At 51.0% G+C, this 18,571-nt stretch overlaps 4 protein-coding genes across 5 annotated transcripts in view; all 4 read right to left on the bottom strand.

Annotated features, from left to right (window-relative positions):
• antxr1c (ANTXR cell adhesion molecule 1c) overlaps window positions 1–2,410 on the bottom strand; it is a 29,343-nt gene extending 26,933 nt beyond the window's left edge. The window contains exon 1 of the mRNA XM_076169680.1: window positions 1,758–2,410. Within this exon, the coding sequence (XP_076025795.1) occupies window positions 1,758–1,921 (164 nt within the window). The 5' untranslated portion in view covers window positions 1,922–2,410. The remainder of the gene's footprint in view (window positions 1–1,757) is intronic.
• Window positions 2,411–3,527: 1,117 nt separating this feature from the next.
• Window positions 3,528–7,766, bottom strand: rbp3 (retinol binding protein 3). 2 transcript variants are annotated; one of them, XM_076169677.1, is made up of 5 exons: window positions 7,335–7,766; window positions 5,145–6,827; window positions 4,856–5,046; window positions 4,606–4,748; window positions 3,528–4,263 (listed from the first exon to the last, which is right to left on the bottom strand). In XM_076169677.1, the coding sequence occupies exons 2-5, from the start codon at window positions 6,333–6,335 to the stop codon at window positions 3,938–3,940; spliced, it is 1,851 nt and encodes a 616-aa protein (XP_076025792.1). In that variant the 5' UTR covers window positions 6,336–6,827; window positions 7,335–7,766; the 3' UTR covers window positions 3,528–3,937. The 2 variants fall into 2 exon arrangements, with proteins under 2 accessions (XP_076025792.1, XP_076025794.1); XM_076169679.1 differs by having other exon boundaries at window positions 5,145–6,447.
• Window positions 7,767–7,946: 180 nt separating this feature from the next.
• gdf2 (growth differentiation factor 2) lies at window positions 7,947–10,754 on the bottom strand. The gene is made up of 2 exons (XM_076169585.1): window positions 10,226–10,754; window positions 7,947–9,585 (listed from the first exon to the last, which is right to left on the bottom strand). Exons 1-2 carry the CDS (start codon window positions 10,575–10,577, stop codon window positions 8,666–8,668), a joined length of 1,272 nt encoding a protein of 423 aa, XP_076025700.1. The 5' UTR covers window positions 10,578–10,754; the 3' UTR covers window positions 7,947–8,665.
• A 1,474-nt stretch (window positions 10,755–12,228) lies between these two features.
• gdf10b (growth differentiation factor 10b) lies at window positions 12,229–18,442 on the bottom strand. The gene is made up of 3 exons (XM_076169582.1): window positions 17,378–18,442; window positions 13,904–14,814; window positions 12,229–13,486 (listed from the first exon to the last, which is right to left on the bottom strand). Exons 1-3 carry the CDS (start codon window positions 17,625–17,627, stop codon window positions 13,295–13,297), a joined length of 1,353 nt encoding a protein of 450 aa, XP_076025697.1. The 5' UTR covers window positions 17,628–18,442; the 3' UTR covers window positions 12,229–13,294.
• Between the last annotated feature and the right edge of the window lie 129 nt (window positions 18,443–18,571).

Below are 18,571 nucleotides of genomic sequence, written 5' to 3'. Positions count from 1 at the left end.
GCGAAGACCAGCTCCATCTTATCCCAAGTTTAAGGCTTTATTGCTGGTACAGATGTTACGATCAGACGTGTCACATGTGTTTGTTTACAGTAGAGATGATTTACAGATCTGCAAAGTCAACACGTGGCAGCTTCAGACCCGCTTCAGCTCTCATGCAGACACAGCAGCAGATAAGATGAGATGCTGTTTACTGACTGTCATAAGCTCAGCACACACACACACTACCGCCCAGTAACGGGTCTGAAGCTCAGACTGGACACCAAACTCCAGGTCTGCAGAGGAGCAGGCGAGAGAGAGAGTCAGAGAGAGTCAGAGAGAGGCAGAGAGAGAGTCAGAGAGCCAGAGAGAGAGCCAGAGAGAGAGCCAGAGAGTCAGAGAGAGAGCCAGAGAGAGCCAGAGAGAGGCAGAGAGAGAGCCAGAGAGAGCCAGAGAGAGCCAGAGAGAGAGCCAGAGAGAGAGCCAGAGAGAGAGTCAGAGAGAGAGCTAGAGAGAGAGTCAGAGAGAGAGCCAGAGAGAGAGTCAGAGAGAGAGTCAGAGAGAGAGCCAGAGAGAGAGTCAGAGAGAGAGCCAGAGAGCCATGCAGAGGTTTTTCCTGCTGCTTTTCTCTGTCGTCTCATTTTCAACCCGGCAATCTGAGCCGCGGCGCTGAGATGTCACAACCGCAAACATTTTTCCTACAGTGCGTGGGCGGACGGAGAGGAAACGCATGGAAGAGAGCGGTGAACAAAGAGCAGAAAAACAGTCCCTCAGGAGAGAAGAAGAAGAAAAAGAAAAGAAGAAGAAGAGGAGCACACTGGCCTCCATAGTTTGAAGTTTTTTGGTTTGTTTATCTTAGTTGAGGGAATGACAAGAGGAGGAGGAGGAGGAGGAGGAGGAGAGATTGTCCAAATTATGGCTGATCTGTCGGCTTTTCTTTCTGCTTATTCAGCAAACTCGGCCTCCTCTCAGGCGTCATCACTGCGTCCGACAGGCAGAAACATGCAGAGGTGGAGACGAGCCAGAGAGAAACTATGTGCCGCTCTAATGTACCAGCTCAATGTACATCACAACGTACATCACAGTACATGTACATGGATCACAGCACATGTAGTATCACAGTACATGTACATGGAATCTGACACACACACTTCCATGACTGGGGCTTGTTTTTGTTGATGCTCTTGCAGCTTGTGAACTCCATGTAGAGATGTACCTCATCCTGCTGTGGGTGCAGAGAGGAGCTGACAGAAGACGTTCCTATAGAAACGTCCACTGTGACAGTGATGTAAACTATAGACTGTGTGTGTGTGAGTGTAATAACAGTGATGTCATTCTTCTTGATGGTACTTTTCTATCTGGTGTGTGTGAGGATAATTCATATTTAATGTTTGATGCTCTTAGTCAATCATAAATATGTTTGATGATGGCTTTGTTACTTTTTTTTCATCTAATTTGATTTTTGGCATTTTATTATGTATTTTTCTTTGTTAATTGATCTCTGCCTGCATTATTCTAATTGGTCTCCATGGTGATCTCCTTCTTCATTTGTTTTCTTTATACAAACTGTTTATATCTAATATTCTTTCACCTCTTTGTCTCTGTGTGTATTTTTCTCCTCCTTGCTCCATTAAACCTGATCAGTTTATTGATTGCGTCTCCATTCGTCTCTCTGTTATTTCCTCAGGGTGACCGAGGCTCAATCTGCGCACAGCGGCGCCTTTATGTGCACACACAGCGGCGCTTTGTGTCCGGATGAATAGAAACTGAGCCACACTTACTTATCCAGCACAAAGTAGAGGTCAAAGGCGCCCTGACAGGAACTCTCCTCCTCCTCGTCCTCCTGCACCTCCGGCTCGCCTCGGACCCGCGGACAGCAAAGCAACAATAATCCGAACCAAAGCAGAACCAGAACCAGAGGCGCGTTCAGCCCGGAGCTCGCCATCGTGTCTGTGCGTCCCAACTGTTACTCCTCAGAATCCGGCTCAGGGAGGAGACATCAGGAGAAAGTTTGGAAAAGTGGGAGAACAAAGGAACACACGCTCCACGTTTCTGCGCTCAGCTGCGCGTCCGAACATCAACCAGAGAAAACAAAAGCTCAGAGTGTGTGTGTGTGTGTGTGTGTGTGTGTGTGTGTGTGTGTGTCTCTCTCTCTCTCTCTCTCTCTCTGTCTGTTTTACAATCCAACAGTCCACATGAGGCAAGAAACGGCGTAAAAAGAACAAAACGGGACTTTGAGCTCGAACCCGTCCCGTCCCGGCTCAGTGGAGCAGAGAGGAGCCGGTGGCTGCTGGAGAAAAGGCTCAGACTTTCCTGTCAAAGTGTCAAAACTGGTTGAGCTCCGAGCCGCCGAATGTCTGCTGGTACCGCGCTGGAGGAAGTGAGAGCCCGGGGGACAGAGTGAGGAGGACCAGGGCTCAGGTTTCATCTTGAGGAGGAGAGAAGGAGGGAAGGGAAGAGGGAAAATGGGTCAAGAGCCCGAGTGCGCCTCCCACCCCCAAAGCGGCGCACAGGGGGCGCAATGCGGCGCAGCGAGGATGCGCCTCATGCGCGCGTCACAAGTTTAAACTCTTTAACTTCTCTGCGTTTAGTTGTCATTAATCACTACAAGTGTGTTTGCTGCCACTTCATTACAGCAGCGCCGCTAATTACAGCTTCAACCAGACAGAGGCTGTAATCAGGCTGAGTGGCAAATATGCTGAGTGACACACACACACACACACACACACACACACACACACACACACACACACACACACACACACACACACACACACAGCAAATACATTGTGTTGTTGATAAGGGGGCGGGTTGGCTGATAGGACATGGCCTTTAATTATGGTGTATATGTGTGTGTGTGTGTGTGTGTGTGTAAGGGGTGGTGGGGCTCTGGAGCAGGACATCCTCTCATTGGCTGAGTCAAACAACCAATTGCCTTATTTCTGCAGAGGCAAATGGAAAGAGAAGTGGAGCGTTGCTGTATGGAAACAACTTTTTATGTTTTCTTAATTATGGCCTTCATAATGTTGGAGGCTTGTTACTATAGCAACTGTATTTGATTTAGTAATCTGTATTTTTGCTCTGTTTTATATTTGCTCTTACATCTCATGCCCACCTGGCTGCTCATCATGATGTGAAGTTTTGTTATTCCAGCGCACACACACACAAACACAAACACACACACGCCACCCTCACATTTAAAGGACGCAACATGTTGCCGCCGGCCTCAGATGATAACGTGATATCAACTAGGATCTTTTTACATGGGGCTCAGAACTTATCAGTCAACCCTCCTGTGCCTTGTTTTCATACCTCCATTATCTGCTACGTGTAATAGGGCTGCTGCCTGAGGCGCCCCCTGGTGGAGGGACACAGTTCCTCTGCCGTTCTGACTGCGGTGAGAACAACAGAAGAAGACAGAAGCTCCATGATGATGTCACTTAAATGTGATGACATCATACATGCAGAAATACTTGGAATGTGTTAACAGAAGGTGATTCTGTGCTGCTTCAGGATAAAGACTCACACACACACTTGTCTTTGTCTTTCAATGGTCTTTTATTTTGTCTCTCCCCTCAGAAGCTCATGGTGCAAAACTCTTCACTGCATAAAGGACAAGTACAGGAAGGAAGGAAGGAAGGAAGGAAGGAAGGAAGATCTCACATCTCTCAAATAAAATTTTTCAGAAAATCAAATTCATTGTTTCAAATGATTTTTAATCTTTTGTTTTTGTAATTTTGTGAAACTTTTATTTTGAAAAGCGTTCTGTGCTCCAACCCAACCTCTCACACACACACATTCACAAATCATGAACAACAGCAAACACACAACCTGCACCCTCTCCGTTGCCATAGTAACGGCAGCAGAGATGAAACGGAGCGGCTCAGCCTCTGTGAGAAGGAGCAGATTACACTTTGAACCTTGACCCTACAGGCCTCACATTCTACTTCCTGGCTGTAGATCACTTCGGGCCCCCCAGGTGCTTGTTCAGGATCCCCTTGGCCGTGTTGAGGGCGGCCTCGGCTGAGACGGGTATGTGCGGCGTCACGCCCACGCCCTCCCAGGCCGGCCCGGCGGCGGTGTCCGAGTGGACGGTGGGGATGCTGAGGAAGACGCCGGTCTCGCCCACCTGGAAGGTCTGGGGCGGGTGGGAGGAGCCGGCGGTGGTCTCTCCTACGATCATGGCTCGACCCAGCTTCTTCATGATGTAGACGAACTCCTCCGCGGCGCCGGCAGTGGCTCCGCTGGTCAGGATGAGCAGGCTCTTCGTGGAGCCGAACCTCGGCCCTGAGGAAGAGGAGGAGGTCAGGGAGAGAAGAGAGGAGAGGAGTTAGGGAACAAAGCTTACGCCTCAGTGAGACCAAAGGTCCAGACAGGGTCCAGAAACAGAGCCAGTCGGGCCTCAGGGTCTTCATGTGTGAGACCTTCAGACCTTACAGATGTTCCTTTATGCTCTCTTAACTTTACTACTTCTTTACTTGTCTCCTATGTAATTCTGCTAAATGGCCTCCAAAAGCTTTCAGTGCCTTAAACTGTTCTGCAGCTTTGGTGACGCTAAAGTTCTCAGTCCTCCTGTCGCCGTGGTAAACAGGCGGCTGGATTCTGGGACTTGATTTGTTTCTCAGTTACCAGTGAGGTCAGATAAGGTCCAGAGCTCCTTGGTGGTGCCAGACGGTCTGTCGTACAGTTTGTCCAGCAGGATCTGCTTGTCGGCGTCAAAGAAGTACGTGCAGAAGCCTGAGATGGCCGTCGTGGGGCCGCCGAGGTTGTTCCTGCAAAGAACATCATCACAGTGTGTGTTACTGGGTGACGCACGAGCAAAATCTTTGTCTCTCGCCGTCTTTTATACCCAGATATCCAACATTCTGTGTTCTCTCACCTGAGGTCGACGATCAGAGCGTCGGTGTCGACCACTTTGCTCCAGACGAGGTCGACGATGACCTGAGCGATGGCCTTCACCTCCTCAAAGTCTCCAAACATGTCGAAGCGCAGGTAGCCCACGTTGTTCTCAAAGACGTCGGTCTGGAAGGAGAGCTTGACCAACTCCACAAACATCTCAGGAGAGTAAGTCTGAGGACAAACGCCAGCAAAGAAACACAAAGCACATCAATAAACATAAACATCTCTAAATGACTCAGACTTACAGACACAAACTCAAAGGTTCTCACCATGGGAGGCTGGACCGGGGCGCTGATGGTGGTCTTCAGGCTCTTGTCTCCAGACAGGGTGCTGAGGTCAGAGGACAGCTTGGTCTCCAGGCCCGTCTTGGAGCTCACCGTGCCGTACTCGCCGGCGGCCAGCATGCCTCTCAACTTGGCGGCGACGTCGGCCCCGACGGCCTCAAAGGCGTAGTTGTCGGCAATCAGCGCCGCAGATCCTTCCACGATGGCTGGAACCTTGGCGCGGAGGTTGAGAATGGCGACGGCGGTGGCGAGGGCGTCCTCGACTTCGGCCGCAACATCGGGGGTCACGCCTGTGAGCTCCCAGGAGGAGCCGGTGATCGGGTTGGTAGACTTTGCGGTTGGCAGAGTGATGTAGAAGTCGGTGTCGGTCACTTTGATCTTGTTGAGCTTCATGGAGCCTCCGGCCGTCTTCTCTCCAACAACGGTGGCCCTCTTCATGCTCTGGAGGCAGTAGGCCACGTCCTCGGCGATGCCATTGGTGTTTTTACTGGTGAGGACGATGAGGGGCTTGGTTGTGCCGTACCGCTCCCCCAGCAGAGCGGAGGAGGTGAAGAGCTCCGTGGTGGCGCCTGAGAGACGATCGTACACGCTGTCGATATGAACCACAGGCTCGGCCTCTGTGAAGTACGACACGATGAAGGGCAGACCTGAGACGTCCCCGCTGCCCGTGTAGCGCAGGTCAAAGATCAGAGCTGAGGTGGGCAGGATTTTGTTCCAGACCAGCTCCAGGAGCAGAGGACCCACCTTCTCTGCCACCTTCTCCCCGAGAATGTGATCGATCCTCAGGTAGCCCACGTTGCCCTCCAGCACGTCCAGCTTGATGGAGGACTGGAGGATGGCGACCAGCTGCTCGGGGGGCAAAGGAGGAAGCTCAGGGGCAACAGCTGCCACGTAGTTTGGCTCGTAGGAGACCTTCAGGCGCGGATCACTGATGGTGGTCTGGAAGCCGGAGCTGAGGACGTTAGCCAGCGTCTCTGCGTCAGGGATGTTGAGGATCTCTGTGTTGCTGGAGGCGGCTTCGATGGCCTGCTTCAGACCGTTCAGCTTCTCTGGAGAACAGTAATTGTCCAAGACGATCTTTGCCATGTCCACGATGAGACTTGGGGAGAACTCTGCGTGGGTGAACACGCTGCCCACAAGCAGCAGAGACGCCACCAGACACAGAGCCTTCGCCATCTTCAGTTGGCTCACACAGAGTTGAGTGAAGTGGGAGCTGGTCGTCTATCGGCTGAACCTCCGTCACCGCAGAGGCTCCTGGTCAAATGTCTCTGTTGTGGCTGCGAGGGTTCTGTTAACAGCGTTTAAGAGGATTTAGCCCACAATAACCCGCTAATCGCAACATCACGAGTGCTTCTGTGTGACAAGAACAGGCCAGCCAAGCAGGTGTAGCCACATGGGGGCGTGGCCAAAGATACAGTCTCACATTTACACAACAGATTTGTCTGCAGCTTTTCAAAGCTGCTGGTTCCTTCTGAGGTCAAACTGCTGCCTGGACAGAGAACAGAAAGATTAAAGGTCCTGATGGATCCCAGAGCAGATAGAGTCACTGTGCAGCTCTACTTTCCTCTCTGTTGCTCTATGAGCGCCCCGTGTTTGGGCCCGTGTCGCTGCCGTTGTGCTGGTTTCTTTGGTTCTTACGCTCTCTGCTGGTCATTTTGTGCTATGACGCTTTGAGACGTTACGCACAAGACAAGCAAAAACACACACATATAGATTATATTACATTTTGTTTTGTAATGTTATACTTCTGCTTATTCTGTATCATTATACTTTAAAGCTTTTAAGATATTTTGGACTTTTATCTTTTATTTTAAGTACTTTTTGACAGAGGCCAAAGGTCAAAGGTCAGTGTGCAGTAGTTTAGTGTTTACTCGTCCATTTTAATGCAACTTGAGTACGACTTTATTGTGAACTCTTCTGTTTCTGAATTGCTTTATTGTCAGAGTGGGAAAGTTTCTGAGATTTGCCGGATTGTGAAACATTAAACCTCTTAAGTCCGAAGCAGATTAGAGTCATTCTTCTTTGTTGGCAGCTCATTAACAGAGGGCGACCCCCCCGCCAACCCCACAGCAGAAGAAGAAAGTCCGGGAAGGATTAACAGAAAGCTTTGACTCGACAAAAACAAACAAACACAATGATTCAAGTGGAATCAAACAAAACAAGTGAGTGACAAACCTCTCTGTTCTCCTGGTTGATGAGTTTCCCTCCTGACCTGTTTCTGTGTGAGGCTGAGGGCAGCTGAGGGCGGCAAAGCCTGATTACAAACTCACACTCTCTCTCTCTGCACGTTATTCTCTGGTGTTCCAGCTCAGCTCAGCACATTGTGCAGCTTTGAGGGTTCGTGTCTGGGTCGCCCCTCTGATGACGCGATTACAGTTTGTGCTCACGAGCCAAAGCCGCCTTATAACTCACACAGGCTTGATCTGGATTGAACGCTGATTAGTTGATCTTTCCCGTCTTTCTTTCCCAGTCACAATGTGGTTTCTGTGTGACGGTTGAGCATTAAGGTTTCTGTAACTGACGGGGCTGCTGCATGGCTCAAGTCAAGTCAAGTGTATTCTATTTGTTTAGCGCAATATCACACACAATGTCTCAAGATCTCTGGGACAGCTCTCAGGGAAGAGCAGGAAAAACTCAACGTAAAAGGAAAAAAAGGAGAAAAACTCGTTGTTGTCGCCCTCCTGTGGTTCTATCACCAAACTACACTGAAGGTTCAGGGTGAATCACTGTTGTTTGATTTATTTGGGTTCATCAGGTTTTAGGCTGAAAGGAAGATAGAAACAGGAAATGGAATTATGGGATAGAATGTGATCGGTTTATTGATTAGACTTCTACTCGATTAAATTTGGTTTTGACAGACAAATACATACAAATCATTTATAAAAAGTTGTTTGGATTTCAGGATTACAACGAAATGATTAAGTTGTGTTTGTTCCTCCAAGACTTTAATTAATTAATTAATTGAAAAAACAGGAATAAGAGAATTTAAAGTCTCCATGGAAACATGAAGTCACAGAATTCTGACAGAAGCAGAAGCTGAACGACTTCAACCAGCCGGAGCACCAATCACGGCTCAGGTCAGTGAGTCGTGCTGACGTCTCGTACGGCGTCCCACGTTTCCATAGCGACTCAGCAGCGATCCATACACGTAAGAGACGGACTAATACTGTGCAACATCCACATCTGCACAGGGAAGTGGTTACAGATTACTGAATGTGAAATCACCTCGTCGATTCATTCTCCTCATAGAAACAAAAGTCCAACTGCAATGATAATGTACAGATTTACAAACACACACGTTACCAACAATGGCATAAGAGGCCAAAGGCAGATTTAGGGGTTAACGCTCCTCTGATACTTGGATTGGATTGATTTGGGAATTTTCCCGCTGGTTTGAAACTGGGAATTGAACTCGCAGCAGCAGTCTGAAGTCACATGGATGAAGCTGGAGCGGTCGGGTGGCGAGCACAGAGTTCAACCTTTAGATGAGACGGCCGTCGCTCTGACTACCTGCAGCCGCACTCTGCCACCTTCATCTCCTCGTACAGGTACCTGATGGTGAGGCGCCCGTTCTCCTGGTACATGACGGTGATGGGGTCCAGTTTGATGGGCACGCAGCACGCCATGTTGGCCGCCTTGGGGTTCCTGATGTTCATGAGCGTCTGGATGAGGGCGTGCTTGGACGGGGTGGACTCGTCCGTCAGCGGGTGGTAACACAGGCCGCGACATTCAAAGGCGTCGTATTCGGGCGGCGCCACGATCCAGCTGTCCCAGCCGATGTCTTTGAAGTTGACCTTGAGCGAAGTCCGCCGGCAGTATTCCCTCTCTGCCTTCCTCTTCCTCCGCCGCGGGTGCAGAGCCTCCGGGATCTCGTTTGGGAACTGATCTTCTTTGATGGAGTCGGTCCCTGATTGCAGGATGGTTTCCTCCTCGTGCAGAATCATCTCTCTTAGTTCCTTTTTGGTCTCCTTCTTCCTGCTACCAAGGTCATCAGAGAAGACGATCAAAGCAGCGGACGTGTTGTCTCCCACAGATAAGCTCATGTCTAAGCAGCCTGCTCCCCCTCCTCCTCCTCCAGCAGAGCCACAGGCCCTCTGATCCACCAGCAGGTCCAGGCCTTGTGCTCCCTGTCCCAGTCTGATCCAGCTCTGAACCGCTCGGGTCACATCAAACGTCTCCCACATGCTCTGAGAGCCCGTCACCTCTTTCCCCAGCAGCAGCTGGGCGGTGGGCTTCAGCTGCTCCTGCTCCACCTGGTAAACTTTGACGGTGGCTTTGACTCCGCCGGTGACGGCCGGCGACGCGGCGTCAGGGAGGAAGAGGAGCCGCAGTTCAGCAGCGGTGATCTTCTCGTGGTTTGGGATGCTGACGTTGAAGGTGAGCCGGTGCCTCCGCTTTGTGCCGTTGACCTGCGCCTGACTGATGTCTGTGGGAAAGATGTGAAGGAATCAGATTGATTTGAAACAGCAGCAGAGATCTTTGATGTGTTTCTGTTTCTACTTTCAGGTCCAAAACCTACAAATATGCAGCAAGCAAGCAGCTCCAAGCAGAACTAGATTCTTTAGAGCCACAACATGCGGGCGACATCACACGAGCTGCCCACCCGGAAGTTACTATAGGATAGAGATCCATGACAACATACAGAGGGTTCAGGGTCAAAGGTCAGAGGTCAACATATCTGTATGTCACTAAAGGAGCTTTAGAGGCTCTAACACGTGACCATGGATCATAAGAGTCCATCAGAGACCTGCAGACCTGAGGGGAGCACAGAGCATCACAATCATGCAAATAAGGATAAATATGAAGAATTAAATGAATAGTTGAATTGTTAAATTGCCAAAAAGTTAAATTGTAAAGCAGATTTCCTGGCCTGTTGTTTCCTCCTGTTTTTAATTTCTATTTCTATTTTTACCACATATAACAGTAATCATCATGGCAGCTTATGAATCAGTTTAAACTACAAACATGAATCAGCTCCCTTCCTGTCTCCTGTCCCAGCATCACGGCCTGCAGGTCGTCACACACGTCTCACACACGTCTCACACACGTCTCACACACGTGGTTACCTTGCACAGTGAAGCTCCGTATGACATCAGACTGAGGGATGGCGGTGCTGTCGGAGGCGTACTTGTTGTACAGCTCCATCATGAACTGCGGGGGGTCGATCTTGCCGTGCTCCTGAGGGACGTCGGACAGGTTGAGCTTCCTCAGGAACCCCTCCTTCATGGTGCCCAGGAAGTTCTCCAGCCTGGAGTCGGCGTCCTCCTCGTCCAGGACCTCCTGCTCCGAGCGCCGCTGGTGGAGCCTCTGGGCGTCCCGGCTCTGGACTTGGTTGCCGAGGGGCTTGCAGCTGTAGGAGGCGGTGGAGACCACCAGACTCACGCACATCTGGAACAGGAAGGTCTTACAGCTCTGCATCCTGAAGCGGTAATCCTTTGGAAGCTAACAACTGAGCTGGCACCTCACTTTACCTCCTTCACCGCTCCAAAACACACTTTGGGATGGCAAGGGTCTGAAAATAGAGACCAGTGTCCTGTCCCCATGTCCGCTCCCATGCTCCCAGAGTAAACAGGGGGGACGCAAGTCAACCAAAATAGTAGCTGCTCCACTCTTATCTCTGCCATTGATGCCTTCTGCTGGGCCGACTCCTCATTAGAGGGCCGGCTGCTAACGCCTCTGTAAACACTCTGGGGCCGTAATGAGGGAGGAGGTTACTGACACACACACAGACACACACTGTCCAGCTGCAGGGTGAAACCGCTGGACCCTCAAAACGAAACAGAGCATTCCCGCATTCCATTCATTTAAAATAATGTAGGAGATGTTTCTGTCAAAATGTGACCGCAAACATTCAGATTGTAAATGTTGAACTGTTAGGAATCACACTATGATGTGTGTGTGTGTGTGTGTGTGTGTGTGTCATTCTTGAAGTTTATTTGCCCAAATAGAGGTTTAGGTTGAAGTGTCTTTATGTTTGTGTTGAGGTTTGATTCCTGCAGGTGGCGCCCTCTTTGCTTTGTCGTATAGCTGGTTCCCGCTCAAAACGCCACGTGGGAAATCTATCGTAGTTTGCTAGACGTTGAAGGTCATGGGGTCGACTGCTGCTCGTCACTTTCTCCCCTCCTGATTCGTCTAATCGATCCAATCAGCAAAAGTTTCCGGATAATCAATGAAAGCTTGCAGACATGACAGCAGAGACTTCATCCTTACATCCTGTGTCTCCTAGATGGATGTGATAGTGGGACTCTGTGTTCCTACGGCTGGGGGAGGGGAGAGGGGGAGGGGGGGGCGGGGGGGGGGGGGGGAGCGAGCCCACACCACAAGCCAATGTATCTGGGGACGTTGGCCCGAGTCCGGCCTCTCTGGGAACGTGGGTCTTTCAGCAGTCACTCAGTACTCGGTTCATGCCGGGTTCCATAAAGACGCTTTCATTGTGGCTCTTTCACGCTTTATGAGTTCCTCTCAGCTGGACGTCAGCGGAGTCAATCAGCGATGAAAGAGGAGGACAGAAGTGGCTGGCGTGGAGACAGTAACTCATGTCGGCATGCGGGAGGAAAACAAACACAGCAGGGACGGACCGGGCTGAGAAGAAGAAGAAGCTGAGGAACCCAGGAGAACCCAGATCTCTGCTGAGGAACCCAGAAGAACCCAGATCTCTGCTGAGGAACCCAGAAGAACCCAGATCTCTGCTGAGGAACCCAGATCCCATCACCCAACACAGCCCAAATGTGTACAAACTATAGAATCATGTTTGTTTGTAAGATGCAGCCTGAGCTCGGGTCAATATCTTATATATCTGCACACTTTGGATGTTTTTAAATCAAGCTTCTCTCATCTCTATAAAGGTTCATCAGTCGTCCAGGTGGTAAAACATGAAGATCAACCAGCAGCTCAGAGTCTGTAGGTGCAGCAGGAAAGGTAAAGAATGTAAACATGAACAGTGATGCAACAGGTCAATGAGCTGAGGAAGACTGAGGAAGACTGAGGAAGACGTGGTTGGAACCCTCTGGTATGTCCACACTCAGCCGCTCTGTGATGCTGTGTTTTAAATGAAGACTGAGCCACAGTGTCACATTTAGAGACCTGGTAGAATTTAATGTAAATTCTATACTGTACTGACATGATAACAGAGAGGAGATAATCAATAAGCCCATATATTAGCACATATGACATCATATAGCATCAAGCCTGACAGATTCAACAGGTTTGACTGACTTTATGTACAATTCACTTTATTTCCATACTAAGTAAACACTTGATCTATTTATTCAAGCACACATCATGAAACTATCCCGTACAGTTCTAAGGGTAAATAGATATATATCCCTTATTAGTTGCTATGGAAACCTAATATTACTGTACATATTAAAAACTGTACATGTCATTTTGGATACATGGATGTAAGAAGCATTAATACTGGAGGAGAGAGCGACCAGTCTGTGATGAGAGAGCGTCCCACAGAGGCCCAGCAGGGGGCAGCGCTGCTCCTCTGAGCCCAGGAGGGAAGGAGTCCAAACTCCTGCTCGGATCAGGATCAGGATCGGGATCAGGAGGCGTTTAGTTTGAATTAGTAACAACAGTATTTACACAAGAACAGGAGAGTAAATGTGCGGCGTGTTAATTTCACATCTGGATCCAGAAACCCTCCTGAGCTCCACATCAGTCTGCGGCCCATAATCTTCATCAAGTCTGAGCAAATTCCTCCAGTCCAGACGGAGAACGGAGCAAAGTGGAGTCCCGTTCCAAGACCCAACGAGGCGAAGAAACTCACCGCATTCGCCTCAAACGGGAGCTTAGGAGGTCTAGGAGAAGCTTATTAGGATCAGGAGGGAGGAACCCGTCTGGACTTCCTGCTGTGGAACTCACAGACGCTCGGAGACGTTTGGAGACGAAGAACAACGGTGGAAATTTGTTAAACAAGCTGGAAAAAGTCGAGTCCGTTCCTGGGCGAGACTGAGACGAGTCTGAGGAGTTGCAAAAAGAGTTCTTGAGGACCAGATCCAAGAATGAGACTGGAGCTCTAAAGTCCTGCTGGTCTCTGAGGTTTCCCCCAACTGTCCTCCTCCAATCTACACTTTTCTCCCCCTTTTGCCGCCTTTCGTCCTCGCCGACGGCAGTTTCCAGCGGCTCCTCTTCTACCGGCAGGAGCAGGTGTCCACGGACATGCCGGGGTAAACCTTCAGCACCATGTTCCTGTGCGGGTCCAGGAAGAGCACGCTGAGCGGACTCATCTTCTCCGGCACGCAGCACGGCTCGGGAACACCGGGGACGATGCCCACGGCTCGGACGATGCTCTGGATGGTGGCGTGGTTGGAGGGACGCACCACCTGAGGACGCATGAAAGGGTTAATGTTCAGAGGAATCAATCAATCAGGAGGTTTGCGCCTTTAAACCTTTAAACCTTTAAACACACCGGAGGCAAGAACTGTGATTGATGCTTCATCTTCATCTTCATCATTATAATCAATGTGTCAGGGTCCATTAGAGATCAGGTGAGGGACAGACAGGTGTCGTCTATAAAACATTTATTGGTCTCCAGCTGAACTCTAAGAGCTGAACAAGCCTGGACACGCCTGTCTCACCTCCAAATGAAGAAACGACCAGAAACAATCAGGTTCACACACTTTACTGTGATGAAGAAGCACAAACCACTGAGACTGAGTCTGATTCATGATGTGACTGCATGTAGGTGGGATAGTGTGTAAGGACGTGTGTGTGTGTGTTTGTGTGGGTGTGTGTTGGACCTTGGGGATTGGGAAGCCGCAGGTCCCGGCGCAGTAAAAGGCGTCGAAGGACTTGGGGGCCAGGACCCACTCGCTCCAGCCGATGTCAGCGAAGTCGACCCTGAGGTACCTCCTGGAGCAGACCCGGGGCTCGCTCCACTGCCTCCTCCTCGCCTTCTTCATGGTCCGCTCGTCGAAGCTCAGCACCTGCGGCCTGCTCGGGGCCTCGCCGCCCTCCTGGCCCGGCTTGCGTCCCGGCTTGACGGCCTCTTTGGCCTTGGCGGGGAAGTAGGTGCTCTGCCACAGCTCGTGGTTCTTTAAGGTGTTGAACTGGACCTCCGGGATGTCGTTGGTTTGGATCTGGAGAGGAAGCTCTCGTCTGATCCTGGCGGCCGAGAGGGAGGCGGCCGAGAGGGAGGCGTCCTCAGCCGCGGGGAAGGAGCCGTACCTCTGGAGCGACGCGGCCACGCTGTTGGGCTCGTCGATGGCCGTGTCGTCGGCGTACACCAGGATGTACGGCCGGTTGGCAGGGGACAGGCGCTCCGGGCCGTGGAGATCCCTCTGCTGAGACCGCGGCGCCCCAAAGTCCAGAACAAACTCGGCCGTGACCACAGGCTCGTTGGCGTCCCTGGCGTGTCTCAGCACCGCTGTGATGTCCCTGGTTTGCCAGGAGCCTCGCTTGAAAGGAGACAGAGTTACGTTTCCCAGCGCTGTCGCTGAAGAGTTTGGGGAAGCCCCGCGGAAGAGGAGTTGGGGGGAGGGGGGGTGCTCAGGGGGGTGGGGGCCGCCGTGACGAGGCCGTCGGTAACGCCAGTGACGCGTCTGATGGCGGGGACGCTTGTAGAGGAAGTGGAAGGAGGCGAAGAGGATGGACTCTGACTCCTGGATGGAGGACAGGTTGAACTGGAACACGTCTTTACCCTGAGAGACGCCTGAGGACAGAGAACAGAGCAGGAGACACATGAGCAAGACGAGTCTCACACACTCCATGGGACAGAAAACAAACAGAGAGAGATTTGGGAGAAGCTGGAGGAACGTGGAGAGATTTAGTTTTACAACCTAAACGCTTCATTTAGTGTTTAAATCTGGGGGAACGTCAGGGTTTCAGACTATAGATGACACAGAAAACACAAGACCCATGGAAAGAGCAGCATTGGGTTTTCACTCAGCGGCAGTGAGGTGCTGATAGTTGAGGCATACAGATGTTTTGTCACACAGATGCTCAGCAGGGAAGTGAAGCCCGGGGGGATTCATCCCTCTGAACCGACAACAAAGATGATGGAAGCAATCATGTCGCTCCGCTGAACCCTCCTCTCTCCTCTCTCTCTCTCCTCGCTTTCTTCTTCTTCTCTTCTTTTTCTGATCGACACAAACAACATCTGAGCGACAGAAGAAGCGGCGGCATGGAAAATATTAAGCGCCGCACGGCTAAGTGCTCCTCTCACGCATGACCCAGAGCCCGGCCTGCATGCTTATACTCTTGAAGTTCAACCTTGTCTCCCACACTTCCACCGCAGCCTGAAAGACAAACACGGGTCCAGTAGGTCTGCACCATATGGAACCGCTTAGAGAGAGAGAGAGAGAGAGAGAGAGAGGGAGAGAGAGAGAGAGAGAGAGAAGAGAGAGAGAGAGAGAGAGAGAGAGAGAGAGAGGGAGAGAGAGAGAGAGAGAGAGAGAGAGAGAGAGAGAGAGGGAGAGACTCTGGGTGTGATAATGGGCTCTTGTCTCACACCTTCACCGGTGCAGCTACCGAGGAGCCCACAGTGACCCCCCCCCCCCCACATACACACACACACGCTCACTAAATCACCACGGCAACGGAGCGCAGAGGTGAAGATGTTTTGTCCAAAGAGGAGGAAACACCTCAGTAATTGACTAAACACCTGCCTGAGGGACATGAGGACACACACATGGACACACACATGGACACACACATGGACACACTCATGGACACACACATGGACACACACATGGACACACACATGGACACACACATGGACACACTCATGGACACACTCATGGACACACTCAGGCTCAGTCTGACTCTGACTCAGGCTCAGTTTAGGTGTATTCCTGGTCTCGTTCCCTTTCTTCAGAGCGAGTTCAGACACACACACACGTCTCCTCCTCCTCTTCCTCACGGAGCCTCAGTCTGCATGTAAACGCACACAGAGCAGCAGTGATGACATGAATCCACAGCATCAAACAAACCCCAACCACACAAACCTCCACTCTTACTTTAACTCCCCCCCGCCGGGGCCTTTAATGGATCAGACGCCTCTCCACCCTTTAATAAGAGCTCAGTCATAAAAACAGATTTATGACTTTGATAATCAAACCAAGACAACACTCAGAGCTTCATCACCACATCTGTGTGTGTCGCTCTGGATCCTTTACACACCCAAACTGAGCCTGAGCAGAACTGAGCCTGAGGAGGACTGAGCCTGAGGAGGACTGAGCCTGAGCAGAACTGAGCCTGAGGAGGACTGAGTCTGAGGAGGACTGTGCCTGAGCAGAACTGAGCCTGGGGCGAACTGAACCAGGGGTGAACTGAGCCTGAGCAGAACTGAGACTGAGCAGAACTAAGCCTGAGCAGAACTAAGCCTGAGGAGGACTGAGCCAAAGTAGAACTGAGCCTAAGCAGAACTGAGCCTGAGCAGAACTGAGCCAAACTAGAACTGAGCCTAAGCAAAGATGAGCCTGAAGAAAAGAACTGAGTCTGAAGAGGACTGAGCCTGAGCAGGACTGAGCCTGAGCGGATTGACATCTTGATCAGACTTCCTTCTCTCAGTTTGTCCTCCTGACTTTGACTCTCAGTGACTTGAGAGTTTTATTCATCATTAATGGAACAAAGTCCCTGTTTTACAAGGAACAGATCTGAAGTCCCAGAGTTCAGACAGACGAGTCCAAGTCCTGAACAAGTCCAAGTCCTGAACAAGTCCAAGTCCTGAACAAGTCCCAGTCCTGCACTCATACTTGTGTCAGCAGCGACACCACAGGACTCATGACTTAGATCCACAGTATGATTTGATGTTTACACACATAAATGTGTTTCATCCCTGATCTGTGGAGGAAAACCAGGCGCTCAGGTTCAGATGAATGAATTGATTTGCGTCTCAAGGTGATCAATTAGGACTAAAGTCTGAGAGTAATCGATGCTTTCTGGGAGTCTAAGCTGAATGACGAATGATTGGAGATATCAATTCAATTCCTACTTTAGTTTACATTGTTATAAATGATTGGCAACACTTAAAATTATACAAATCCTGACAGTTTAAAAGAAAATAGTGAGTTTGTGGTGATTTTAAACTTCTTTTAGTGGAGATTACGACACACATGAAGGCTGTTAATGAGTCCCGATGACATGTGTAATGTAATAACAGCTTTGAATCATCAGCGTGTCCTCACAGTCGCTCCAGTGTGTGTGAGTGTGTGTGAGTAAATGTCTCCCTCCTCTTTTTCCAGCCGGAGGAGACAAAGTGCCGCTTCACTCACTCGGCGCAGCCTTGAAGCTCCTCACGGTGTTTCCGTCCCGGAGGCTCCGCGGCTCCGTGCTGAACCTCTCGTACTCCCGGAACATGCTGATGGAGACCATGTCCCGGTGCGCGCTCAGGTCCCGGTGCGCGCTCTCCGGGCCGCCGGCGCCGTGACGCGCGGCTCCCCCGTGCTCCTCCGCCGGCACCGCGGCCCCGGCGGAGCCCGCGACCAGCAGGACGCGCAGAATTTGAACCAAGACGCTCGACATCGCTGCGGCTCAGGGCGAATATTCCATCCAAAGAGGCTCCAGAGGGAAAAGAGTGTGCGCGTAAAAGAAGAAGGAAAGAAAGAAGGAAAGAGACAGAGACAGAGAGGAAGAGAGGAAGAAGGGAAGGAAGGGAGGAAGGAAGAGCGCTGGTTGATGGCAGCCGGACTTCAGGCTCGTATCCAGGTAGATCCTGCTGAAGCCTCCGCACGGCTCTCGGTCCTCAGCTGAGTGTGAGAGGGGAGGAGACCGACCGGGGGAGGAGACGGACCGGGGGAGGAGGGCAGCGTGGGGCCGCCGCTGGAGGACACATGGTGACGCCTCCGCCAAGGAGAGAGGCGAGACTCGATCTGACTCCACTGTGACAAAGAGTTCTGTTATTAACGTGGATATGAGCACAACCAAAGTGTGTGTGTGAGGATGTTCTAATCACTGTGTGTGTCCTTAGTGTGTATCAGGCAGTACAAACATGCACATAAGCCTCAGTCATCATCTTCCTCCTCCTGATCTGGAGCGTCTGTCTTCACTCTGAGCCTTTAAACAGGAACAACTGTGTGGAGACAGAGCTGCTCTCACTTAGCAGACGTATGGATTCTCTTTCTCTCGTATGGATTCTCCTCTTGGATTTGTGTATTCATGAGCAGCGCCCGGAGGCCAAACACAAAACCTCCTGTCATCTTCTGGGCTCTTCATCCTCCTTCAAAGTCCCTGCGACTCTGTCCCGCGGCACAAAGGCGTCCCTGTGAGGTCAGGACGGAGCCCCGGAGGGTCAGACGGCCATTAAGTGTCCCTGCGGAGGATCAGAGAGCTCTTTGACACCACGCTGTCCTACAGCACACATGAAGGACTCCTCTGGGACCGGGAGCCCCTCAGGAACACACTGCTGCTGTGTGTGTTTACCCAGAGAGGCAGATAGCATCGGCCTGACCCGCAAGCATAATCACACA

Source organism: Genypterus blacodes, unplaced genomic scaffold, assembly GCF_046128005.1.
Source record: "Genypterus blacodes isolate CSIRO-AG114 ecotype Tasmania unplaced genomic scaffold, CSIRO-AGI_Gbla_v1 ptg000209l_1, whole genome shotgun sequence".
NCBI classification, from domain to species: Eukaryota; Metazoa; Chordata; class Actinopteri; order Ophidiiformes; family Ophidiidae; genus Genypterus; species Genypterus blacodes.
Note: the sequence above shows the minus strand (reverse complement) of the source record. Positions and strands in the feature narration are given on the sequence as shown.

What these genes read in the sequence shown, in the direction of transcription:
- rbp3 (XM_076169677.1), bottom strand. Translation starts at nt 6,335, where the DNA reads ATGGCGAAGGCTCTGTGTCTGGTGGCGTCTCTGCTGCTTGTGGGCAGC. An exon ending in GCTCTGATCGTCGACCTCAG is followed by an intron (nt 4,749 to 4,855) that starts GTGAGAGAACAC and finishes TGTTCTTTGCAG; the next exon opens with GAACAACCTCGGCGGCCCCA. An exon ending in GACCTTATCTGACCTCACTG is followed by an intron (nt 4,264 to 4,605) that starts GTAACTGAGAAA and finishes CCTCTTCCTCAG; the next exon opens with GGCCGAGGTTCGGCTCCACG.
- gdf10b (XM_076169582.1), bottom strand. Translation starts at nt 17,627, where the DNA reads ATGTCGAGCGTCTTGGTTCAAATTCTGCGCGTCCTGCTGGTCGCGGGC. An exon ending in GAGCTTCAAGGCTGCGCCGA is followed by an intron (nt 14,815 to 17,377) that starts GTGAGTGAAGCG and finishes CTCTGTCCTCAG; the next exon opens with GCGTCTCTCAGGGTAAAGAC. An exon ending in GCGGCTTCCCAATCCCCAAG is followed by an intron (nt 13,487 to 13,903) that starts GTCCAACACACA and finishes ATGCGTCCTCAG; the next exon opens with GTGGTGCGTCCCTCCAACCA.
- gdf2 (XM_076169585.1), bottom strand. Translation starts at nt 10,577, where the DNA reads ATGCAGAGCTGTAAGACCTTCCTGTTCCAGATGTGCGTGAGTCTGGTG. An exon ending in ACGGAGCTTCACTGTGCAAG is followed by an intron (nt 9,586 to 10,225) that starts GTAACCACGTGT and finishes TCTTTCCCACAG; the next exon opens with ACATCAGTCAGGCGCAGGTC.